General features: G+C 46.7%; 1 protein-coding gene across 5 annotated transcripts in view; it reads left to right on the top strand.

Moving 5' to 3' along the window:
- LOC135520758 (disintegrin and metalloproteinase domain-containing protein 22-like) overlaps positions 1–26,990 on the top strand; it is a 128,933-nt gene that overhangs the window by 88,540 nt on the left and 13,403 nt on the right. For all 5 annotated transcript variants that reach the window (XM_064946530.1, XM_064946531.1, XM_064946532.1 and 2 more), the window contains exons 11-21: positions 12,273–12,439; positions 13,075–13,159; positions 13,283–13,373; positions 13,501–13,552; positions 24,080–24,179; positions 24,370–24,441; positions 24,556–24,648; positions 25,695–25,826; positions 25,916–25,979; positions 26,108–26,213; positions 26,379–26,498. In XM_064946530.1, the coding sequence (XP_064802602.1) occupies positions 12,273–12,439; positions 13,075–13,159; positions 13,283–13,373; positions 13,501–13,552; positions 24,080–24,179; positions 24,370–24,441; positions 24,556–24,648; positions 25,695–25,826; positions 25,916–25,979; positions 26,108–26,213; positions 26,379–26,498 (1,082 nt within the window). The remainder of the gene's footprint in view (positions 1–12,272; positions 12,440–13,074; positions 13,160–13,282; positions 13,374–13,500; positions 13,553–24,079; positions 24,180–24,369; positions 24,442–24,555; positions 24,649–25,694; positions 25,827–25,915; positions 25,980–26,107; positions 26,214–26,378; positions 26,499–26,990) is intronic.

Below are 26,990 nucleotides of genomic sequence, written 5' to 3'. Positions count from 1 at the left end.
CTCCCACGCTGAGTTCTGTCCAACGCTGGTCCGACCAAGCTGATTCCACACTCCAAGACAGCTTCCATCACGTGGACTGGGATATGTTTAGTATTGCGTCAGACAACAACATTGACGAATACGCTGATTCGGGGTGCGAGTTCATTAGAACGTGCGTTGAAGATGTCGTTCCCATAGCAACGATTAAAACATTCCCAAAACAGAAACCGTGGATTGATGGCAGCATTCGCGTAAAACTGAAAGCGCAAACCACTGCTTTTAATCAGGGCAAGGTGACTGGTAACATGACCAAATACAAACAGTGCAGCTATTCCCTCAGCAAGGCTATCAAACAAGCTAAGCGTCAGTATAGAGACAAAGTAGAATCTCAATTCAACGGCTCAGACACAAGAGGCATGTGGCAGGGTCTACAGTCAATCACGGACTACAAAAAGAAAACCAGCCCAGTCACGGACCAGGATGTCTTGCTCCCAGGCAGACTAAATAACTTTTTTGCCCGCTTTGAGGACAATACAGTGCCACTGACACGGCCTGCAACGAAAACCTGCGGACTCTCCTTCACTGCAGCCGAGGTGAGTAAAACATTTAAACGTGTTAACCCTCGCAAGGCTGCAGGCCCAGACGGCATCCCCAGCTGCGCCCTCAGAGCATGCGCAGACCAGCTGGCTGGTGTGTTTACGGACATATTCAATCAATCCCTATACCAGTCTGCTGTTCCCACATGCTTCAAGAGGGCCACCATTGTTCCTGTTCCCAAGAAAGCTAAGGTAACTGAGCTAGACGACTACCGCCCCGTAGCACTCACTTCCGTTATCATGAAGTGCTTTGAGAGACTAGTCAAGGACCATATCACCTCCACCCTACCTGACACCCTAGACCCACTCCAATTTGTTTACCGCCCAAATAGGTCCACAGACGATGCAATCTCAACCACACTGCACACTGCCCTAACCCATCTGGACAAGAGGAATACCTATGTGAGAATGCTGTTCATCGACTACAGCTCGGCATTTAACACCATAGTACCCTCCAAGCTCATCATCAAGCTCGAGACCCTGGGTCTCGACCCCGCCCTGTGCAACTGGGTACTGGACTTCCTGACGGGCCGCCTCCAGGTGGTGAGGGTAGGCAACAACATCTCCACCCCGCTGATCCTCAACACTGGGGCCCCACAAGGGTGCGTTCTGAGCCCTCTCCTGTACTCCCTGTTCACTCACGACTGCGCGGCCACGCACGCCTCCAACTCAATCATCAAGTTTGCGGACGACACAACAGTGGTAGGCTTGATTACCAACAACGACGAGACGGCCTACAGAGAGGAGGTGAGGGCCCTCGGAGTGTGGTGTCAGGAAAATAACCTCACACTCAACGTCAACAAAACTAAGGAGATGATTGTGGACTTCAGGAAACAGCAGAGGCACCCCCCTATCCACATCGATGGAACAGTAGTGGAGAGGGTAGTAAGTTTTAAGTTCCTCGGCATACACATCACAGACAAACTGAATTGGTCCACTCACACAGACAGCATCGTGAAGAAGGCGCAGCAGCGCCTCTTCAACCTCAGGAGGCTGAAGAAATTCGACTTGTCACCAAAAGCACTCACAAACTTCTACAGATGCACAATCGAGAGCATCCTGGCGGGCTGTATCACCGCCTGGTACGGCAACTGCTCCGCCGACAACCGTAAGGCTCTCCAGCGGGTAGTGAGGTCTGCACAACGCATCACCGGGGGCAAACTACCTGCCCTCCAGGACACCTACACAACCCAATGTTACAGGAAGGCCATAAAGATCATCAAGGACAACAACCACCCGAGCTACTGCCTGTTCACCCCGCTATCATCCAGAAGGCGGGGTCAGTACAGGTGCATCAAAGCTGGGACCGAGAGACTGAAAAACAGCTTCTATCTCAAGGCCATCAGACTGTTAAACAGCAACCACTAACATTGAGTGGCTGCTGCCAACACACTGACTCAACTCCAGCCACTTTAATAATGGGAATTGATGGGAAATGATGTAAAATATATCACAAGCCACTTCAAACAATGCTACCTAATATAATGTTTACATACCCTACATTATTCATCTCATATGTATACGTATATACTGTACTCTATATCATCGACTGCATCCTTATGTAATACATGTATCACTAGCCACTTTAACTATGCCACTTTGTTTACATACTCATCTCATATGTATATACTGTACTCGATACCATCTACTGTATCTTGCCTATGCTGCTCTGTACCATCACTCATTCATATATCTTTATGTACATATTCTTTATCTCCTTACACTTGTGTATAAAACAGTAGTTTTGGAATTGTTAGTTAGATTATTTGTTGGTTATTACTGCATTGTCGGAACTAGAAGCACAAGCATTTCGCTACACTCACATTAACATCTGCTAACCATGTGTATGTGACAAATAAAATTTGATTTGATTTGAATCTCAACCGATCAAGGGCGGAATCGTCGGTGTCACCGTCTGCAACGATAACTGGTGTCCTCAGCCTCGTCTCTCTGCTGTGCTGCTGAAATCTGATAGGCCCGTTGCAGAGGACAGGGTCACATTTGAAAGCTGATAGGCTGGTGGAAAAGGGTCATATCTGTTTGCGTGCCCTTGAGATTTAGTGATGACATAAAAAGGATGCTATATAGGGAATGGTGTGTGTTTGATAGATGTTTTGTTTTAAGAATAGAACTGAAAGCGTCCCTGTCCACTGTGCATTGTTGATTTAATGGAATGTTTTTGACTTACTGTGCAACCACAAACAGACAAACAGACAGGCCTAAATATAGACAACAGTGACCCTTCCTGTACCCTCCCTCTCCTCTGTGCATCAGTCCATCCTTCGCTCCTCTACGCGCACCTGAGCCTAAAAACAAACAACAATCCCCTCCCTTCCTCTCCTCCATCAATCCTCTCCTCCCTCCCCTCTCCATCTCTGTCCATATGAGACTACTGCTGGTATTCAGTTAAATCAACCAGTCTTTACAGGTCCTCCCTCCCTCCCCTCTCCATCTCTGTCCATATGAGACTACTGCTGGTATTCAGTTAAATCAACCAGTCTTTACAGGTCCTCCCTCCCTCCCCTCTCCATCTCTGTCCATATGAGACTACTGCTGGTATTCAGTTAAATCAACCAGTCTTTACAGGTCCTCCCTCCCTCCCTCCCCTCTCCATCTCTGTCCATATGAGACTACTGCTGGTATTCAGTTAAATCAACCAGTCTTTACAGGTCCTCCCTCCCTCCCTCCCCTCTCCATCTCTGTCCATATGAGACTACTGCTGGTATTCAGTTAAATCAACCAGTCTTTACAGGTCCTCCCTCCCTCCCTCCCCTCTCCATCTCTGTCCATATGAGACTACTGCTGGTATTCAGTTAAATCAACCAGTCTTTACAGGTCCTCCCTCCCTCCCCTCTCCATCTCTGTCCATATGAGACTACTGCTGGTATTCAGTTAAATCAACCAGTCTTTACAGGTCCTCCCTCCCTCCCCTCTCCATCTCTGTCCATATGAGACTACTGCTGGTATTCAGTTAAATCAACCAGTCTTTACAGGTCCTCCCTCCCTCCCCTCTCCATCTCTGTCCATATGAGACTACTGCTGGTATTCAGTTAAATCAACCAGTCTTTACAGGTTCTCCCTCCCTCCCCTCTCCATCTCTGTCCATATGAGACTACTGCTGGTATTCAGTTAAATCAACCAGTCTTTACAGGTCCTCCCTCCCTCCCTCCCCTCTCCATCTCTGTCCATATGAGACTACTGCTGGTATTCAGTTAAATCAACCAGTCTTTACAGGTCCTCCCTCCCTCCCCTCTCCATCTCTGTCCATATGAGACTACTGCTGGTATTCAGTTAAATCAACCAGTCTTTACAGGTCCTCCCTCCCTCCCTCCTCCCCTCTCCATCTCTGTCCATATGAGACTACTGCTGGTATTCAGTTAAATCAACCAGTCTTTACAGGTCCTCCCTCCCTCCCCTCTCCATCTCTGTCCATATGAGACTACTGCTGGTATTCAGTTAAATCAACCAGTCTTTACAGGTCCTCCCTCCCTCCCTCCCCTCTCCATCTCTGTCCATATGAGACTACTGCTGGTATTCAGTTAAATCAACCAGTCTTTACAGGTCCTCCCTCCCTCCCCTCTCCATCTCTGTCCATATGAGACTACTGCTGGTATTCAGTTAAATCAACCAGTCTTTACAGGTCCTCCCTCCCTCTCCTCTCCATCTCTGTCCATATGAGACTACTGCTGGTATTCAGTTAAATCAACCAGTCTTTACAGGTCCTCCCTCCCTCCCCTCTCCATCTCTGTCCATATGAGACTACTGCTGGTATTCAGTTAAATCAACCAGTCTTTACAGGTCCTCCCTCCCTCCCCTCTCCATCTCTGTCCATATGAGACTACTGCTGGTATTCAGTTAAATCAACCAGTCTTTACAGGTCCTCCCTCCCTCCCTCCCCTCTCCATCTCTGTCCATATGAGACTACTGCTGGTATTCAGTTAAATCAACCAGTCTTTACAGGTCCTCCCTCCCTCCCCTCTCCATCTCTGTCCATATGAGACTACTAATGGTATTCAGTTAAATCAACCAGTCTTTACAGGTCCTCCCTCCCTCCCCTCTCCATCTCTGTCCATATGAGACTACTGCTGGTATTCAGTTAAATCAACCAGTCTTTACGGGTCCTCCCTCCCTCCCTCCCCTCTCCATCTCTGTCCATATGAGACTACTGCTGGTATTCAGTTAAATCAACCAGTCTTTACAGGTCCTCCCTCCCTCCCCTCTCCATCTCTGTCCATATGAGACTACTGCTGGTATTCAGTTAAATCAACCAGTCTTTACAGGTCCTCCTCCCTCCCTCCCTCCCTCTCCATCTCTGTCCATATGAGACTACTGCTGGTATTCAGTTAAATCAACCAGTCTTTACAGGTCCTCCCTCCCTCCCTCCCCTCTCCATCTCTGTCCATATGAGACTACTGCTGGTATTCAGTTAAATCAACCAGTCTTTACAGGTCCTCCCTCCCTCCCTCCCCTCTCCATCTCTGTCCATATGAGACTACTGCTGGTATTCAGTTAAATCAACCAGTCTTTACGGGTCCTCCCTCCCTCCCCTCTCCATCTCTGTCCATATGAGACTACTGCTGGTATTCAGTTAAATCAACCAGTCTTTACAGGTCCTCCCTCCCTCCCTCCCCTCTCCATCTCTGTCCATATGAGACTACTGCTGGTATTCAGTTAAATCAACCAGTCTTTACGGGTCCTCCCTCCCTCCCTCCCCTCTCCATCTCTGTCCATATGAGACTACTGCTGGTATTCAGTTAAATCAACCAGTCTTTACAGGTCCTCCCTCCCTCCCTCCCCTCTCCATCTCTGTCCATATGAGACTACTGCTGGTATTCAGTTAAATCAACCAGTCTTTACAGGTCCTCCCTCCCTCCCCTCTCCATCTCTGTCCATATGAGACTACTGCTGGTATTCAGTTAAATCAACCAGTCTTTACAGGTCCTCCCTCCCTCCCTCCCCTCTCCATCTCTGTCCATATGAGACTACTGCTGGTATTCAGTTAAATCAACCAGTCTTTACAGGTCCTCCCTCCCTCCCTCCCCTCTCCATCTCTGTCCATATGAGACTACTGCTGGTATTCAGTTAAATCAACCAGTCTTTACAGGTCCTCCCTCCCTCCCCTCTCCATCTCTGTCCATATGAGACTACTGCTGGTATTCAGTTAAATCAACCAGTCTTTACAGGTCCTCCCTCCCTCCCCTCTCCATCTCTGTCCATATGAGACTACTGCTGGTATTCAGTTAAATCAACCAGTCTTTACATGTCCTCCCTCCCTCCCCTCTCCATCTCTGTCCATATGAGACTACTGCTGGTATTCAGTTAAATCAACCAGTCTTTACAGGTCCTCCCTCCCTCCCCTCTCCATCTCTGTCCATATGAGACTACTGCTGGTATTCAGTTAAATCAACCAGTCTTTACAGGTCCTCCCTCCCTCCCTCCCCTCTCCATCTCTGTCCATATGAGACTACTGCTGGTATTCAGTTAAATCAACCACTCTTTACAGGTCCTCCCTCCCTCCCCTCTCCATCTCTGTCCATATGAGACTACTGCTGGTATTCAGTTAAATCAACCAGTCTTTACAGGTCCTCCCTCCCTCCCCTCTCCATCTCTGTCCATATGAGACTACTGCTGGTATTCAGTTAAATCAACCAGTCTTTACAGGTCCTCCCTCCCTCCCTCCCCTCTCCATCTCTGTCCATATGAGACTACTGCTGGTATTCAGTTAAATCAACCAGTCTTTACAGGTCCTCCCTCCCTCCCTCCCCTCTCCATCTCTGTCCATATGAGACTACTGCTGGTATTCAGTTAAATCAACCAGTCTTTACAGGTCCTCCCTCCCTCCCCTCTCCATCTCTGTCCATATGAGACTACTGCTGGTATTCAGTTAAATCAACCAGTCTTTACGGGTCCTCCCTCCCTCCCTCCCCTCTCCATCTCTGTCCATATGAGACTACTGCTGGTATTCAGTTAAATCAACCAGTCTTTACAGGTCCTCCCTCCCTCCCCCTCTCCATCTCTGTCCATATGAGACTACTGCTGGTATTCAGTTAAATCAACCAGTCTTTACAGGTCCTCCCTCCCTCCCTCCCCTCTCCATCTCTGTCCATATGAGACTACTGCTGGTATTCAGTTAAATCAACCAGTCTTTACGGGTCCTCTCTCCCTCCCCTCTCCATCTCTGTCCATATGAGACTACTGCTGGTATTCAGTTAAATCAACCAGTCTTTACAGGTCCTCCCTCCCTCCCTCCCCTCTCCATCTCTGTCCATATGAGACTACTGCTGGTATTCAGTTAAATCAACCAGTCTTTACAGGTCCTCCCTCCCTCCCTCCCCTCTCCATCTCTGTCCATATGAGACTACTGCTGGTATTCAGTTAAATCAACCAGTCTTTACAGGTCCTCCCTCCCTCCCTCCCCTCTCCATCTCTGTCCATATGAGACTACTGCTGGTATTCAGTTAAATCAACCAGTCTTTACAGGTCCTCCCTCCCTCCCCTCTCCATCTCTGTCCATATGAGACTACTGCTGGTATTCAGTTAAATCAACCAGTCTTTACAGGTCCTCCCTCCCTCCCTCCCCTCTCCATCTCTGTCCATATGAGACTACTGCTGGTATTCAGTTAAATCAACCAGTCTTTACAGGTCCTCCCTCCCTCCCTCCCCTCTCCATCTCTGTCCATATGAGACTACTGCTGGTATTCAGTTAAATCAACCAGTCTTTACAGGTCCTCCTCCCTCCCCTCTCCATCTCTGTCCATATGAGACTACTGCTGGTATTCAGTTAAATCAACCAGTCTTTACAGGTCCTCCCTCCCTCCCTCCCCTCTCCATCTCTGTCCATATGAGACTACTGCTGGTATTCAGTTAAATCAACCAGTCTTTACAGGTCCTCCCTCCCTCCCTCCCCTCTCCATCTCTGTCCATATGAGACTACTGCTGGTATTCAGTTAAATCAACCAGTCTTTACAGGTCCTCCCTCCCTCCCTCCCTCTCCATCTCTGTCCATATGAGACTACTGCTGGTATTCAGTTAAATCAACCAGTCTTTACGGGTCCCTCCCTCCCTCCCCTCTCCATCTCTGTCCATATGAGACTACTGCTGGTATTCAGTTAAATCAACCAGTCTTTACAGGTCCTCCCTCCCTCCCTCCCCTCTCCATCTCTGTCCATATGAGACTACTGCTGGTATTCAGTTAAATCAACCAGTCTTTACAGGTCCTCCCTCCCTCCCTCCCCTCTCCATCTCTGTCCATATGAGACTACTGCTGGTATTCAGTTAAATCAACCAGTCTTTACAGGTCCTCCCTCCCTCCCTCCCCTCTCCATCTCTGTCCATATGAGACTACTGCTGGTATTCAGTTAAATCAACCAGTCTTTACAGGTCCTCCCTCCCTCCCCTCTCCATCTCTGTCCATATGAGACTACTGCTGGTATTCAGTTAAATCAACCAGTCTTTACAGGTCCTCCCTCCCTCCCTCCCCTCTCCATCTCTGTCCATATGAGACTACTGCTGGTATTCAGTTAAATCAACCAGTCTTTACAGGTCCTCCCTCCCTCCCCTCTCCATCTCTGTCCATATGAGACTACTGCTGGTATTCAGTTAAATCAACCAGTCTTTACAGGTCCTCCCTCCCTCCCCTCTCCATCTCTGTCCATATGAGACTACTGCTGGTATTCAGTTAAATCAACCAGTCTTTACATGTCCTCCCTCCCTCCCCTCTCCATCTCTGTCCATATGAGACTACTGCTGGTATTCAGTTAAATCAACCAGTCTTTACAGGTCCTCCCTCCCTCCCCTCTCCATCTCTGTCCATATGAGACTACTGCTGGTATTCAGTTAAATCAACCAGTCTTTACAGGTCCTCCCTCCCTCCCTCCCCTCTCCATCTCTGTCCATATGAGACAACTGCTGGTATTCAGTTAAATCAACCAGTCTTTACAGGTCCTCCCTCCCTCCCCTCTCCATCTCTGTCCATATGAGACTACTGCTGGTATTCAGTTAAATCAACCAGTCTTTACAGGTCCTCCCTCCCTCCCCTCTCCATCTCTGTCCATATGAGACTACTGCTGGTATTCAGTTAAATCAACCAGTCTTTACAGGTCCTCCCTCCCTCCCTCCCCTCTCCATCTCTGTCCATATGAGACTACTGCTGGTATTCAGTTAAATCAACCAGTCTTTACAGGTCCTCCCTCCCTCCCTCCCCTCTCCATCTCTGTCCATATGAGACTACTGCTGGTATTCAGTTAAATCAACCAGTCTTTACAGGTCCTCCCTCCCTCCCCTCTCCATCTCTGTCCATATGAGACTACTGCTGGTATTCAGTTAAATCAACCAGTCTTTACGGGTCCTCCCTCCCTCCCCTCTCCATCTCTGTCCATATGAGACTACTGCTGGTATTCAGTTAAATCAACCAGTCTTTACAGGTCCTCCCTCCCTCCCCTCTCCATCTCTGTCCATATGAGACTACTGCTGGTATTCAGTTAAATCAACCAGTCTTTACAGGTCCTCCCTCCCTCCCTCCCCTCTCCATCTCTGTCCATATGAGACTACTGCTGGTATTCAGTTAAATCAACCAGTCTTTACGGGTCCTCCCTCCCTCCCCTCTCCATCTCTGTCCATATGAGACTACTGCTGGTATTCAGTTAAATCAACCAGTCTTTACAGGTCCTCCCTCCCTCCCTCCCCTCTCCATCTCTGTCCATATGAGACTACTGCTGGTATTCAGTTAAATCAACCAGTCTTTACAGGTCCTCCCTCCCTCCCTCCCCTCTCCATCTCTGTCCATATGAGACTACTGCTGGTATTCAGTTAAATCAACCAGTCTTTACGGGTCCTCCCTCCCTCCCTCCCCTCTCCATCTCTGTCCATATGAGACTACTGCTGGTATTCAGTTAAATCAACCAGTCTTTACAGGTCCTCCCTCCCTCCCTCCCCTCTCCATCTCTGTCCATATGAGACTACTGCTGGTATTCAGTTAAATCAACCAGTCTTTACAGGTCCTCCCTCCCTCCCTCCCCTCTCCATCTCTGTCCATATGAGACTACTGCTGGTATTCAGTTAAATCAACCAGTCTTTACAGGTCCTCCCTCCCTCCCTCCCCTCTCCATCTCTGTCCATATGAGACTACTGCTGGTATTCAGTTAAATCAACCAGTCTTTACGGGTCCTCCCTCCCTCCCCTCTCCATCTCTGTCCATATGAGACTACTGCTGGTATTCAGTTAAATCAACCAGTCTTTACAGGTCCTCCCTCCCTCCCCTCTCCATCTCTGTCCATATGAGACTACTGCTGGTATTCAGTTAAATCAACCAGTCTTTACAGGTCCTCCCTCCCTCCCTCCCCTCTCCATCTCTGTCCATATGAGACTACTGCTGGTATTCAGTTAAATCAACCAGTCTTTACAGGTCCTCCCTCCCTCCCTCCCCTCTCCATCTCTGTCCATATGAGACTACTGCTGGTATTCAGTTAAATCAACCAGTCTTTACAGGTCCTCCTCCCTCCCCTCTCCATCTCTGTCCATATGAGACTACTGCTGGTATTCAGTTAAATCAACCAGTCTTTACAGGTCCTCCCTCCCTCCCCTCTCCATCTCTGTCCATATGAGACTACTGCTGGTATTCAGTTAAATCAACCAGTCTTTCCAGGTCCTCCCTCCCTCCCTCCCCTCTCCATCTCTGTCCATATGAGACTACTGCTGGTATTCAGTTAAATCAACCAGTCTTTACAGGTCCTCCCTCCCTCCCTCCCCTCTCCATCTCTGTCCATATGAGACTACTGCTGGTATTCAGTTAAATCAACCAGTCTTTACATGTCCTCCCTCCCTCCCTCCCCTCTCCATCTCTGTCCATATGAGACTACTGCTGGTATTCAGTTAAATCAACCAGTCTTTACAGGTCCTCCCTCCCTCCCTCCCCTCTCCATCTCTGTCCATATGAGACTACTGCTGGTATTCAGTTAAATCAATCAGTCTTTACGGGTCCTCCCTCCCTCCCCTCTCCATCTCTGTCCATATGAGACTACTGCTGGTATTCAGTTAAATCAACCAGTCTTTACAGGTCCTCCCTCCCTCCCCTCTCCATCTCTGTCCATATGAGACTACTGCTGGTATTCAGTTAAATCAACCAGTCTTTACAGGTCCTCTCCTCCCTCCCCTCTCCATCTCTGTCCATATGAGACTACTGCTGGTATTCAGTTAAATCAACCAGTCTTTACAGGTCCTCCCTCCCTCCCCTCTCCATCTCTGTCCATATGAGACTACTGCTGGTATTCAGTTAAATCAACCAGTCTTTACAGGTCCTCTCCTCCCTCCCCTCTCCATCTCTGTCCATATGAGACTACTGCTGGTATTCAGTTAAATCAACCAGTCTTTACAGGTCCTCCTCCCTCCCTCCCTCCCTCTCCATCTCTGTCCATATGAGACTACTGCTGGTATTCAGTTAAATCAATCAGTCTTTACGGGTCCTCCCTCCCTCCCCTCTCCATCTCTGTCCATATGAGACTACTGCTGGTATTCAGTTAAATCAACCAGTCTTTACAGGTCCTCCCTCCCTCCCCTCTCCATCTCTGTCCATATGAGACTACTGCTGGTATTCAGTTAAATCAACCAGTCTTTACAGGTCCTCTCCTCCCTCCCCTCTCCATCTCTGTCCATATGAGACTACTGCTGGTATTCAGTTAAATCAACCAGTCTTTACAGGTCCTCCCTCCCTCCCCTCTCCATCTCTGTCCATATGAGACTACTGCTGGTATTCAGTTAAATCAACCAGTCTTTACAGGTCCTCCCTCCCTCCCTCCCCTCTCCATCTCTGTCCATATGAGACTACTGCTGGTATTCAGTTAAATCAACCAGTCTTTACATGTCCTCCCTCCCTCCCTCCCCTCTCCATCTCTGTCCATATGAGACTACTGCTGGTATTCAGTTAAATCAACCAGTCTTTACAGGTCCTCCCTCCCTCCCTCCCCTCTCCATCTCTGTCCATATGAGACTACTGCTGGTATTCAGTTAAATCAACCAGTCTTTACATGTCCTCCCTCCCTCCCTCCCCTCTCCATCTCTGTCCATATGAGACTACTGCTGGTATTCAGTTAAATCAACCAGTCTTTACAGGTCCTCCCTCCCTCCCTCCCCTCTCCATCTCTGTCCATATGAGACTACTGCTGGTATTCAGTTAAATCAACCAGTCTTTACAGGTCCTCCCTCCCTCCCTCCCCTCTCCATCTCTGTCCATATGAGACTACTGCTGGTATTCAGTTAAATCAAACAGTCTTTACATGTCCTCCCTCCCTCCCCTCACCGTCTCCACTGTTTATCTGGGCAGTCAAACAGGTTGTTTAATAGATTTTCATCCTATTCAGGTAAACATGTTCTCTCACTGTACCACTCGTCCCCATTGTGTCCTTTGAAGAGACTATTAGCCTCTGTTGATTCTGTCTGGTCACAGAGCAGTGTTCTCATAAGCTGCTCAGATTAGAATCACAAACACTACCATTATTTGTTGTTATCCCCCCAGACATAAGTCTGTTGGAATGGATGTCGTCATTAGATCTGTCAGCTTTCAAAGTCATTTAGGTCATTTAAGTAGTTTTGTAGGAAATGTTTTGATGTCAGTCAACTCTCAAGAGACAGACAGCACTGTATTTCCTGTAGCTGTTCTGTTGGTCTGATGTTTGGTGTTCTGATGTCACGCTCCCTTCCCAGATCTTCAAGGAGCAGCTCAACACCCGCATTGTGCTGGTTGCCATGGAGACGTGGGCGGCTGACAACCGGTTCAACATCGACGACGACCCCATGATGACCTTGAGGGAGTTCATGAAGTACAGACGAGACTTCATCAAGGAGAAGTGTGACTCTGTGCATCTTTTCTCGTAAGCCTGTCTGTCTCTGTTTGGGCTGGGGGAGAGGGGGTGGTATGGGTTCTGTCTGTCTGTCTCTGTGGGGTGGGGGAGAGGGGGTGGTATGGGGTCTGTCTGTCTGTCTCTGTGGGGTGGGGGAGAGGGGGTGGTATGGGTTCTGTCTGTCTGTCTCTGTGGGGTGGGGGAGAGGGGGTGGTATGGGTTCTGTCTGTCTGTCTCTGTGGGGTGGGGGAGAGGGGGTGGTATGGGGTCTGTCTGTCTGTCTCTGTGGGGTGGGGGAGAGGGGGTGGTATGGGTTCTGTCTGTCTCTGTTTGGGCTGGGGGAGAGGGGGTGGTATGGGTTCTGTCTGTCTCTGTTTGGGCTGGGGGAGAGGGGGTGATATGGGTTCAGCCTGTCTCTGAGTGTGAGTGTGAGTGTGAGTGTGTGTGTGTGTGTGTGTGTGTGTGTGTGTGAGTGTGAGTGTGTGTGTGTGTGTGTGTGTGTGTGCGTGTGCGCGCGCGCTTCCTGTCAGACTGATTTGTAATAGACTGTGATAGCCCCAAATGAAAAAGTTAACATTGGCTGTTGGTGACGTCCTTATTTGACGGGACAAAAAAGTCTGGGAACCCCAGTTTAGAGATTTAATTACTTCCTCTCTTTTTACCAGAGGAAACCGGTTTCATAGCAGCTGGGGAGGAGCTTCCTATATGGGAGGAGTCTGTTCTCTAACTAAAGGAGGAGGAGTCAATGAGGTAAGCCCCGCTTCAGGATAAAAATGGACCACAATCACCATCTCTTTTAGGCACAAATTTAAGAACTTATTCTCTCTCTCTGTTCTCTCTCTTTCTTTCTTTTCTCCTCCCTTCCTCTGTCAGTATGGCAAGACAGATGAGATGGCCATAACCCTGGCCCAGTCTCTGGGACAAAACATTGGCATCTTTTCTGACAAGAAGAGGATCCTCAATGGTACACACACACACACACAGGCCACACACACGCTGGCCACACACACACACACACTCACAGGCCACACACACGCTGGCCACACACACACACTGGCCACACAGAGACATGTATGTTGTGTGTTCCACAGGCGAGTGCAAGTGTGATGACCGTTGGTCTGGCTGCATCATGGATGATGTTGGGTAAGTTTCCTCTAAAGTACTTTGTCTCCCAAGCAACCCGTCGCACACTGCCATGGCAACAGACCCCATCTCCCGCGGCAATGCCGACATTCCAAACGTGTGTTCCCTCGGTGCATCTCTGTGTCGCTGTGATGTCATAGTGTGTTAGTCTCTTAGAGAAGAGGGTTGTCACTATCTGACCTTGTCAGAAAGGATGGAAGTACTGCACTTTTAACCACTAACCCTAACTCACCATAACCTTACCCCTAACTCTTACCCTTAAACCTAACCCTAAACCTAACCCTAACCCTGAACCTAACCTTAACTCCGACAAAGTACTAATGTCTCATATACGTGTTCATCACTTCTGATGATATTGCCACCTTTGTTCATCTTAGACTGGCCAGAAAGTGACTACCCAGAAAAATAGTCAGTCTGACTTAGTTGGACATTTAGACAGGGAAGATCATCTGAATTAGGACAAATAATACAATCACAGTGATTATCTTGTTAGTGTTGACTCTGGGTTAACAATGTCTGGAGCATTAAAAAATACTTTCGACTGCGTTGTGGTCCATGAAATATTCCACTAGATGGCAGTAGAGGCTGTTGTTTACTCCAGACATCAGTAACTTCAGGCACTGGACTGTTTGGCCAGGGATTCATATTAGTAATACTATCTGTGAGTGATTGGTCATGTCCTGAACTGCCACGTAGAGTTTCACTAATCACATTCTATATTCTGAATAGTATGTTATACCTCTCTTGGTTAACTGTGGAGCTCTTGGACTGTCCTTGTCAGCCAAATGTTTACCGTTCATTGTGTGTTTCTGTGTGTACACGCTTGCTGCTTTGCAGCTTGTGTGTGTGAGTGTATCTATATGGATGCAACTGTGTGTGAGGGCTGTGTGTGTTAGTATGGAGGATGTGTGTCTTTACCCCTCTTCTTTAATACCTCTTGCGTTTCCCCTCAATCCCAAATGGGACAGCAGGTGAGCAGAAGCTTGGCTGGAACGCTGCTCGTGCAGTTTGAACCAATCGGTTGCCTGGAAGGGTTGTCAGTCATCTCAACCTTTCCCATTCCATCCAATAGCATTACGGCCTCTGTGGCTCGATGTCCCGCCGTAGCTTCGTCTTCTTCATATGATGATGCAGTGTAAAGAAATACAGCTCTGTGGTCTGATCTCAGCTGTATTTATTTATGTTCATTATGTACATATATTTTTCAGATTTATTTTCATATATTTTTTCAGTTTTGGGCTGATGTCACTCGCTGAGCACTTTTGGAGCAACGGATTGTACTACTGTTATACTCATAGGGGGGGATCCCTTTTCCCCCTTATAGAGCTTTGACAATGAGCCCTACCCATCATGTCTTGTCCATCTAACCGATTGATACAGTCTGCAATGTCATTCCCGTACGAGACCAATATGATTTATCTCCATTAATACTGTACTCAACAGCACGGACCCCTTTTAGGATTCTGTCTTTGATATTGTTATCTGACTTTAGCAACTTCTCCATGGGGTCAGCATGTCAAAGGTCAGAAGTTATTATTTACCCTTTCCCAGCACATGGCTCTTACCCAGACTCCCTCTCTCTAAGCAGAGGTCAATGGTATTTCAGACACTCGTATTCAATGAGCAAGTATCAGTCACTTTTTATTTTCTCTTCTCAGCGCCTGCATGTCTGTTCCTAACTAATACTGACAGTCTACTGTGTGGTGGTTCTCTCCATCAAAAGGCTTGGGGTTCTATCTGGGTTCCCTAAATTGTGTGTGTTCTATCTGCTCTGTGTGTGTGTGCACGCACAATTGGGTTGTTAGCCAGCCTGGGGGTGCCATAATGCACTGGATGAATGAGAGACTTGTGTTTGTATCACACTGGGTTCCTCTGTGTTAGATTCTTCATTACTGAGGGTTTTACTATGTTGAGGCTATGTTGGGGCCACCGACCACAAATGGGAAATGTTCTTTATCAGTCATCATACACTATCCTCTCTGCATTTAGAGTGTTTAGCGAGAGAAGAAGAGACTGAGAGAAACATAGAAAGAAGTAAGGGAGGGTTGATTGCCAGTGATTCATTGGAGGTCTCTCTCTCTCTCTCTCTGTGTTATTGTGAGCCTTTGTTTGATTCCTAATCAGTATAACTCTCACTACTATTGTAGTACTATTGTATTCTACTAAGTGCTACAATAATCCAAACTCAACTCAGCCCCTTGACTTCCACCATTTCCTTTCTCCGGGAAAGCTCCTGTTGGGCCCAGGATTTGCTGCATTGTGTTTACAGCACTAGCTCCCATTAGCCACTCACGAGCATTACTACTCAAAGCGGATACATATTTGCTGTATTATTTAGCAACAGTGCTATGGCGAGACAGGACAATGGCGTCTGAGGTTAATCCCTGATTGCAGGAATGCAGAGCAGCAAGGGGCCAACACTAACAATGACAGACTAACAACAGAAAGACCCCTGATTGAGTGTCAATTGCTTACTAGAAAACCAGGCGCTATTGAATACTTCAGGGCAAAGGTGATCTGCAGAAATGTATTCATTTCAAGTCAATCAATTTCTGCAACAAAAGACACCTTTGTCCTTAAGCTATCAATGGGACCTGGTTTCTGCCACCACACATCACGGTTATGATTCACAACCATGTTACGAATCCCTTTTGGCCCGACAGTCTAGGGGGGATGGTAACATAACTCATACAAATTCTAATAGTGACAAAGTAAAAGTGAGAACGAAATAACTACGACAACTGAAATCTACCGTCAAACTCAGGGGTTTATTAATAAACACACGGTAATGGGGGGAGCAGGAAAAGGGGCTGAGCTGGACCCAAGGAAAGAAACAATAAGCATCCAAAAAAAACCTAAGCTAGACGAGCCTACTTTAACAACAGCTAACTAACCAACCAAAAATACAGTGGGTGGTCCGCCCAGTTCTAACTAGTGTATTTAACAAAGTTTACCTACGGGTAGTGTATGCCCATGGGCGACTTGTCTTGGTTCCCCCTTTTCCCACCAGCAAACAAACACCATAACCAAAAACAATACTCACAGGTGATGACAAAGTGCTATGGAGGTGCTCAAACAAAAGAGAGGTCAATACACAAAGAGAGAGTGAAACAGAGAGACCTACAGACATGGCATTTACAGAGAGATTGAGCTACACAGCAAACTGACAGGGTTTTTAAACAAAGGGAAAGGAACGGTGATTGGGTAGGAAACAGGTGGAGGTGTGTCTTCTGATTGATGATTGGTGACTGATTGTGGAGTGATGATTTTCACCTGTGAGGGGAGAAGGAGAGAAAAGAAACACACACACAGGATACACACACAGGATACTTGTATCCGTAACACTCCCACCCTTAAAAGAGCAACCCTAGGGATTGCGACCACAGTATTTCAATGAATACTCACAAGATCAACAACAAAGTCAACCTTTCAAAACATACAAAAATCATCATTACACACGAGACAAAGCATCTGCCAATACATTGTCAGAACCCTTTTTGTGGCGGATCTCCAAATTATAATTCTGTACAATCAGAGCCCAACGCATAAGGCGCTGGTTCTGGTTGTACATCCGGTGGAGAAACACTAAGGGGTTATGGTCAGTATATACAATCACTGGTAGGGCACTGGAACCAATATATACTTCAAAGTACTGCAGAGCCAACAACAAAGCAAGAGCTTCTTGTTCTATTGTCGCATAGTTTGACATTTATTAAATTTACGTGAAAAATAACAAACAGGATGATCCACTCAACTCTTGTCCTGCTGCAGTAGAACAGCACCAGCACCTCTGGCACTAGTATCTACCTCAAGTTTGAACGGTTGTTAAAAATCCGGAGCAGCAAGTACAGGGGTACTACATAAGAGTGCTTTCAGGGGACCACACAAATGATTTAGCCGGACTGAGCAAATCGGGCAATGGAGCAACTACCGCAGAGACATTTTTACAGAAGCTACGGTAGTAGCCAAGCATCCCTAAAAAGCGGCGTAGCTCTCGTCTGGTGGTAGGTGCAGGGAATGCAGTTATAGCCAAGACCTTGGCATCAACAGGGCGCACCATGGCCAACCTCTTTACCGAGATAGGTAACAGTAGCCTTCCCAAACTCGCACTTTGCCAAATTCAGGGTTAGAGAAGCAGCTGCCAACCGTTCACATACTACCCTTAGAGAGTCAACATGATCTGACCACTCAGACGAATAAGTCACTAGGTCATCAAGGTATGCACTACAATTAGGAACGCCAGCTAATACGGAGTTAACCAGTCGTTGGAAAGTGGCTGGTGCATTTCGCATCCCAAAAGCCATGACTGAGTACTGTAGGAAGTTGTCTGGGGTCACAAAGGCAGAAATTTCAAAAGCACGTGAAGTTAACGGAACCTGCAAGTAACCTTTTAAGAGGTCCAACTTAGTTACATACTTAGCAGCACCAATAGTGTCGATACAGTTGTCCAGTCTGGGTAACAGGAACGAATCTGGCATTGTGACAGAATTTACCTTTCGATAATCCGTACATAACCTGGACGTACCATCAGGTTTAGGAACCAAAATGCAAGGAGAACTCCAAGGGCTGGAACTTGGCGTAGCCAGGTCATTCTCCAACAAATATTTCACCTCATCCCTCATTATCTTCCTCTTGGAAGCGTTGATACGATATGGGTGTTGCTTGATCGGTGTATCATTTCCAACATTAATGTAATGTTCCAACACGTTTGTGCGAGTAGGAACATCATTAAAGAGACATGGAAAACTGTGTAGTAGCCTCACAATATCATTAGCCTGTCCATCCGTTAACCTCTTGGAACTCCCCATCCCGGATCCGGGATCGTGACTAAAGCCTCAGGCTCATTAGCATAACGCAACGTTAACGATTTCTGAAAATCGCAAATAAAATGAAAATAATGCGTCTGCTCTCAAGCTTAGCCTTTTCTTAACAACACTGTCATCTCAGATTTTCAAAATATGCTTTTGAACCATAGAAATTGACTAATTTGTGTAAGAGTATGCAAAGCTAGCATAGCATTTTGAGTAGCATTTAGCACGCAACATTTTCACAAAAACCAGATAACCAAATAAATAAAATCATTTACCTTAGAAAAGCTTCTGATGTTTTCAATGAGGAGACTCTCAGTTACATACCAAATGCGCAGTTTTTCCTGAAAGCATCTGTGTGTAGGAGAAATCGTTCCGTTTTCTACATTGCATCTGGCTACCGAAACGAACCGAAAATTCAGTCACCTACAACGTAAAACTTTTTCCGAATTAACTACATAATATCGACCGAAACATGGCAAACGTTGTTTGGAATCAATCCTCAAGGTGTTTTTTCACATATCTCTTCATTGATATATCGTTCGTGGAAGCTTGCTTTCCTCTCTGAATCCCATGGAAAAATACTGGCAGCTGACTTTTGCGCACCAATTTCGGCGCAGGACACCGGGCGGACACCTGGTAAATGTGGTCTCTTATGGTCAATCTTCCAATGATCTGCCTACAAATACGTCACAATGCTGCAGACACCTTGGGGAAACGACAGAAAGGGTTGACTCACTCCTCTCGTGTTCACAGCCATATAAGGAGACAATGGAAAACAGAGCTTCAAAAATCCTGCTCTTTTCCTGGATGCCGTCTCATCTTGGTTTTGCCTGAAGCTCACGTTCTAGGGCACGCACAGAAAATATCTTGGTAGTTCTGGACACGTCAGTGTGTTTTCTTTCGAACGCTATCAATTATATGCATAGTCGAGCATCTTTTTGTGACAAAATATCTTGTTTAAAACGGGAACGTTTTTCATCCAAAAATGAAATAGCACCCCCAGAGCATCAACAGGTTAAATGACCCAGACCTGACTGGAGCATTTCTGAGTTGGGCAATCTAACACACTGCTGTTGAGTATTGCGCAACTCCAATCCATCAACATCATCAATATGACAGTCCACTATCATCGTAGTAGTAGCAGAGGAGACATATTTACATTACATTTAAGTCATTTAGCAGACGCTCTTATCCAGAGCAGTACCTTCCTCTGTTTTTGAACTATCTAACTGTGTGATGGGTCGGGTGTGGTAAGCTTTCAACATGTTAATGTGACACACACGAGATTGGCGTTGTCTATCAGGAGTTTGAAGCACATAGTCAGTTTCACTTATTTTCTTCTCAATTAAATAAGGACCAGAGAAATGAGCTGACAGTGAAGATCCTGGAACAGGTAATAACACCAGTACTTGGTCACCTGGCTGTAGTGGACGAGAAACAGCCTCTTTATCATAATGTCTTTTCATGCTCCTCTGTGAGGAAGACAGAGCTTCCTTTGCGAGAGCACAAGCTTGGTGTAGGCGCTCACGAAAGCGACTAACGTAGTCCAACACATTCTCGTCTCCTGTACACAACTCTTGGGACAAGAACTGCTCTTTAAGGACTTTCATTGGTCCTCTCACTGTGTGACCAAACACTAGTTCAGCCGGGCTGAAACCTAGGGACTCCTACACAGTTTCACGAGCAGCAAACAAAACTAGAGGAACTCCCTCATCCCAATCTTTCTCAGATTCCAAACAATATTTACATAGCATAGACTTCAGTGTCTGATGCCATCTTTCAAGCGCACCCTGAGACTCTGGGTGATAGGCACTTGACACACGGTGCGTAATTGACAAGGATTTTAACACCTGCTTGAAGAGCTTGGATAGGAAATTGGTACCTTGATCGCTTTGTACCACCCTAGGTAACCCGAATGTCGTGAAGAATTTTATTAAGGCTTTACTCACTACCGGGGCTGTAATCCTTCGCAGAGGAATGGCCTTGGGGTATCTTGTAGCCATACACATAATCGTTAACAAAAACTGGCTACCCGATTTTGTCTTTGGTAACGGTCCGACACAATCAACCACCACATGCTCGAATGGTTCACCTATGACAGGTATGAGACAAAGAGGAGCGGGAGGTGATTTGGTTTTCCTGTTATCTGACATGTGTGGCATGTCCGACAGAACTGAGCCACATCTTGTTTTAAACCCGGACAAAAAGAAATGTTGAAGGATCCGATCATAAGTCTTTGTGATTCCTAAATGACCAGACCACTGGTGATCATGAGCAAGGGATAACACATTTTGTTGAAAGGCTGTAGGAATCACTATTTGATAAACAGCATTCCAATCTCCACCCGCGTCAACATGGGATTTCCATTTACGCATGAGGAGATTACCATCAATGAAGTAAGCCATGTTCTTCTTCTTCACATCTTCCAATGAGACAACACTAGAAAAACATTTAGCAAGCTTGTTGTCAACCTTTTGGTTAGCAATCAGCTGCTCACGAGTGACTGGTAACTGTATTGCATCAGCTATAAGTTCAACGTTCTTTGATTCTTTCCTGGGCTGTTTGTCAGAAGTGATCAGCTTCTCAGAGGTATCACACAATCCACCCTCTTGTCGTGCCTGAGCACGAGTGACAGCACAAGCGAGGAACACATGTGGATAATTCTGTGCCAGCTCATTGGAGAGAGAGTGGTCACTTTTATCCAATACTTCCAATATGGGTACTACCTTTCCTCCGGCAATATCGTTACCCATTATAAAGGTCACACCTTTCACTGGCAACATAGGACGTACCCCCACTCTGAATATTCCACTGATTAACTCAGAGTGTACTTTCAAAAAGTGCAATGGCACTGGGACAAAACCCATTTCAATACCCTGCACTAACACACTGGAACCACAGTATGTATCGTCAGACAAGGGAAACACATCAGACAATATAAACGACTGCGCCGCACCAGTATCTCTAAGGATTTTAACCGGACGCTGAGATGCTTCGTCATTCGTTAGGGACACAAACCCCTCAAATGAACGGTTCATAACTGCGGTCGGGGACTGAGACTTTCAAACTACAGTTACCCTGAGGCACCTGTTTTGTTGCAGACCTCACAACCGTACGAATTAGACCAACACCTGTTGGCGGCTTGGCACGAAGAGGCATCCCTTGTTTGCGTTTAAGCATGAAGCAATCATTAATCATATGTCCCACTTTATGACAATAGAAACAGGGACGCTCATTCTTCTGGCGTGCTTGATATACTACTACTGGCCGACTAGGAATAAAGGTAGGAAACTCAGTGGCTCTACTCTCAGTATGAGCCGAAAATACACTCTTGTGCGTCAACACAAACTCGTCTGCCAACAGACGCTTCTGCCAGGGGGATAATTTCTGTTCGTTTAGGTAAACTACAATGCGTTCGGGTAAGCAATTTTTAAACTCTTCCATCAATATTAACTCCCGGAGAGAGTTGAAATCAGTTACCTTACTAGCAGCATGCCGTTTATCAAACAGATTTCCCTTGTCTCTAGCAAATTCCACATACGTCTTACTAAAAAAAAAAAAAAAACGTCTTACTAGAAGACTTTCTATGAGACCTAAATCTCTGTCGGTATGCCTCAGGCACAAGCTCATAGGCACGAAGAACAGTAGCTTTGACTACTTCATAATTCAAACTGCCCTCCAGGGGTAGCGCTGACAAAACCTCTTGGGCTTTACCAGTTAATTTACACTGAAGTAATAGACACCATACCTCTTCAGGCCATTTCAATGCTACGGCTATACGCTCAAATACACAAAAATAGGAGTCAACCTCCGACTCTCTGAACAAAGGTACTAAGGCAATCTGCCTACTAATGTCAAACGTGTTTGAGGACACAGCTGGTGAGGACGGCTTACAAACAGGCACAGTAGGAACGAAGGCTAGCCTTGCTGTCTCTGCCTCCAGTTCCATCTGGCGCATTTTGAACTCCAACTGCCTTTGTTCTCTGTCTGCCTCAATTTTACACATCTCCAAATGCCGTTGTTCTCTTCTTTTTCTGCCTCAATTTTACACATCTCCAACTGGAGAGTCTCCCGCCTAATTTGGGCTCTCTCTTGCGCCTCCAGTTGGAACTGTGCTAAACGGACATCCCTCCTGGCATCACCGTTTGACAGTGGGGAGAGTGGATCAAAACGGGACAATGTGGCTGGTGTTTTAGCCTCTACCTCATTATCAGACACCAATGGGCTTACAGGAGCAGCAACATCCCCTACAGGGGTAGTAGGCTCAGGCAGCGGTAACACAAGCACTTGCTCTTCCAACAATACATTTAACACCAGCTTTTTAACCTCCGCCTTAACTCTGCGGAATCGATATTGAATAATGGTCAGCCAAGGTCATTAAGTCAACTCTACGACATTTGTCAAAAACCTCCCACGAAGGGTTATCCAAAAAGGACTTCAACTCAAAAGTAGCCATCTTAAACTACTTCACAAGAGCCAACGAAAATAGCACACACTAATTCTACAGCAGCTATGATGGTCAACAATCTACATGAGCGGCATGGGTGTCAGTTATGACAGATCCCGGATGAGCCCCCACTTATGTTACGAATCCCTTTTGGCCCGACAGTCTAGGGGGATGGTAATGAGTAAAAGTGAGAACGAAATAACTACGACAACTGAAATCTACCGTCAAACTCAGGGGTTTATTAATAAACACACGGTAATGGGTGGAGCAGGAAAGGGCTGAGCTGGACCCAAGGAAAGAAACAATAAGTATTCAAAAACACCCCTAAGCTAGACTAGCCTACTTTAACAACAGCTAACTAACTAACCAAAAATACAGTGGGTGGTCCGCCCAGTTCTAACTAGTGTATTTAACAAAGTTTACCTACGGGTAGTGTATGCCCATGGGCGACTTGTCTTGGTTCCCCCTTTTCCCACCAGCAAACAAACAAACACCATAACCAAAAACAATACTCACAGGTGATGACAAAGTGCTATGGAGGTGCTCAAACAAAAGAGAGGTCAATACATAAAGAGAGAGTGAAACAGAGAGACCTACAGACATGGCATTTACAGAGAGATTGAGCTACACAGCAAACTGACAGGGTTTTTAAACAAAGGGAAAGGAACGGTGATTGGGTAGGAAACAGGTGGAGGTGTGTCTTCTGATTGATGATTGGTGACTGATTGTGGAGTGATGATTTTCACCTGTGAGGGGAGAATGAGAGAAAAGAACACACACACAGGATACTTGTATCCGAAACAACCAGAAGCAACAACAAGGACAATAACAACAACAACAATGTGACAAATATTATTTCCTCTACACACCATCAGTCAATATTAATCTTGTATGCCAATGCCTTACCGCTACTCTCCCTATTCTCTGTCCCGGACTCTGACTGTGGTCATCAACAGATAAAAGGTGTGTGTGTGTTATTCTATAGATGGTGGGCTGTAAGGGATTGGATTGAACTGAAATGGAACCAACTCTTAGAATCAGTCAGAAATGTTAGTCAGTCTTGTTCAACACGTCTTGTGGTGAATGTTTCCTTCGTGTTCATATCGGGTCATTTGTAAGTATGTACCACACTACTGGCCTTCTCTCTGTAAGGACAACGCTAAAGCAACACAAGAGTGGCACAGTGTGTCTCAGAGGGATGTGTGTTGTTGTTGACGTGCTGCAGTTGTTTCCACTGTAACTGCGTGACTCTGTGGTTGTGTTGAACAGCTTCTACCTGCCCAAGAGGTTCTCCAACTGCAATGTGGAGGAGTACCACACCTTCCTCAACACTGGTGGTGGAGCCTGTCTCTTCAACAAACCAATAAAGGTACACACACACACACACACACACACACACACACACACCTGGAGGGGGATAATGAAGAAAATAACTTCAAAGCTTATAAAGGGCTTTTCTTAAATTTCACCCAAAGCACTAAATTTCAACCTAACCACTCTCTTTCTCTCTCTCCTCTCTCCCCTCTTTCACTCTCCTCCCTCGCTCTCTGTGACTCCAGCTGGTTGACCCTCCAGAGTGTGGGAATGGTTTGGTGGAGCCAGGGGAGGAGTGTGACTGTGGTAGCCCAGCGGTGAGTAGCTGAGAGTGGACAGACATTGGCCCTAGACACCTCTGGTCCTGGAGAATCTACAGGGAACCTTGATTCATATGTGTTTGTTTATATGTGTTTGTGTTCCTTCACTAGGAGTGCGAGAGGGAGGGAGAGAAGTGCTGTCAGAAGTGTACACTCACACAAGGCTCAAAGTGTAGCGACGGACTGTGCTGTAACAACTGTCAGGTACAGGACACTATGCATTGTCACAACACGCATATATGCATATTCAATCAATCAAATGTATTTATAAAGCCCTTTTTACATCAGCAAATGTCATGAAGTGTTATACAGAAACCCAGCCTAAAACCCCAAACAGCAAGCAATGCAGTTGTAGAAGAACGGTGGCTTGGAAAAACTCCCTAGAAAGGCAGGAAGCTAGAGAGGAACCAGGCTCTGAGGGGGTGCCAGTCCTCTTCTGGCTGTGCCGGGTGGAGAGGAACCAGGCTCTGAGGGGGTGCCAGTCCTCTTCTGGCTGTGCCAGATGGAGAGGAACCAGGCTCTGAGGGGGTGCCAGTCCTCTTCTGGCTGTGCCAGGTGGAGAAGAACCAGGCTCTGAGGGGGTGCCAGTCCTCTTCTGGCTGTGCCAGGTGGAGAGGAACCAGGCTCTGAGGGGGTGCCAGTCCTCTTCTGGCTGTGCCAGGTGGAGAGGAACCAGGCTCTGAGAGGGTGCCAGTCCTCTTCTGGCTGTTCCAGATGGAGAGGAACCAGGCTCTGAGGGGGTGCCAGTCCTCTTCTGGCTGTGCCGGGTGGAGAGGAACCAGGCTCTGAGGGGGTGCCAGTCCTCTTCTGGCTGTGCCAGGTGGAGAGGAACCAGGCTCTGAGGGGGTGCCAGTCCTCTTCTGGCTCTGCCAGGTGGAGAGGAACCAGGCTCTGAGGGGGTGCCAGTCCTCTTCTGGCTGTGCCAGATGGAGAGGAACCAGGCTCTGAGGGAGTGCCAGTCCTCTTCTGGCTGTGCCAGGTGGAGAGGAACCAGGCTCTGAGGGGGTGCCAGTCCTCTTCTGGCTGTGCCAGATGGAAAGGAACCAGGCTCTGAGGGGGTGACAGGTGGAGATTATAAGAGTGCATGGCTATTAAGACCAGATTGTTCTTCAAGATGTTTAAACGTTCATAGATGACCAGCAGGGTCAAATAATAATTACAGTGGTTGTAGTCTGTGCAACAGGTCAGTACTTCAGGAGTAAATGTCATACACCTGCTGACGTGCTTTGACCTGTGTTGTGTGTGGGCAGATGGAGTTTATGGGCGTGGTTTGTAGGGAGGCAGTGAATGACTGTGATATTCCAGAGAACTGCACTGGTAACTCCAGCCAGTGTCCCCCGAACGTGCACAAGATGGACGGCTACTCATGTGAAAAGGAACAGGTAAGAGATATCAAGAATAATCAGAGTGGACCAGTCGGCGTGTACAGGTGTGTGTTTGTGTTTGACGTGTACCATTCCTCTGTGTCCAGGGTCGTTGCTTCAACGGGAGGTGCAAGACCAAAGACAGACAGTGCAAGTACCTGTGGGGAGAGAGTGAGTAGCAAAACTGTTTTTGATTCAATCACCGATGAAAACGTTTTTATGTCGACCTCAATGAGACTCAATGCAGGGTTATTTATGTAGGTTGTGACATCATCCCTGTTCATTGTTTGATTTTTCAGAGGCGACTGCTGCTGATAAGTTCTGTTATGAGAAGTTGAATATCGAGGGGACAGAGAAGGGGAACTGTGGGAAGGACAAAGACACATGGGTCCAATGCAACAAGCAGTAAGGACACTTGTTCGTGTCACAGTTCTGATGTGCTTGAATACAATGACATGACATCACACTGTACTTTTATACTTGAACATAACATGCGTCCAGCAAAGTTTAGGTAACTAATGGAACCTGAACTTAGAGAGAAGGTTCATCACTACTTCCTGTGTGTTTCAGAGACGTGCATTGTGGGTACCTGCTATGTTCCAACATATCGCCGGCCCCCCGACTAGGAGAGTTGCAGGGGGGACTGACGTCCTTCTCTGTTGCACAGCACAGTGCCTCGCTGGACTGCAGGTACACAGACACACACAGACACACACAGACACACACAGACACACACAGACACACCACTCAGCCCAGTGTGACTCGGTCAGAGGATATCAGACTCTGATTCATTCAGCGCGTTATTGTTCTCCTTGGGTTGCTAAGGAATTACAGTCCATTCATAGATATTTACACACACTGATTGATAAAGCGACCTCCTTATATTTACATCACTAAACACAATTACTATTTAGCGGAACAAAATTCCTATTATGTGGACCCATTTATCTATAATTGTACTGTAATTATCATGAACACACAACACCACCAACCCACATAGGCACCTTTAGTCAGACTCTCTCTGGGGATGCAATTTGTCTCAACTGATGATTGATTTATTTGATTGATTTATTTAATAATTCAAAGACACATACAGTGGGGCAAAAAAGTATTTAGTCAGCCACCAATTGTGCAAGTTCTCCCACTTAAAAAGATGAGAGAGACCTGTAATTTTCATCATAG

The sequence above is a fragment of the Oncorhynchus masou genome, chromosome 29 (assembly GCF_036934945.1).
Source record: "Oncorhynchus masou masou isolate Uvic2021 chromosome 29, UVic_Omas_1.1, whole genome shotgun sequence".
In the NCBI taxonomy this organism is placed as follows: domain Eukaryota; kingdom Metazoa; phylum Chordata; class Actinopteri; order Salmoniformes; family Salmonidae; genus Oncorhynchus; species Oncorhynchus masou.
This window is presented reverse-complemented; position numbering and strand designations above follow the sequence as displayed.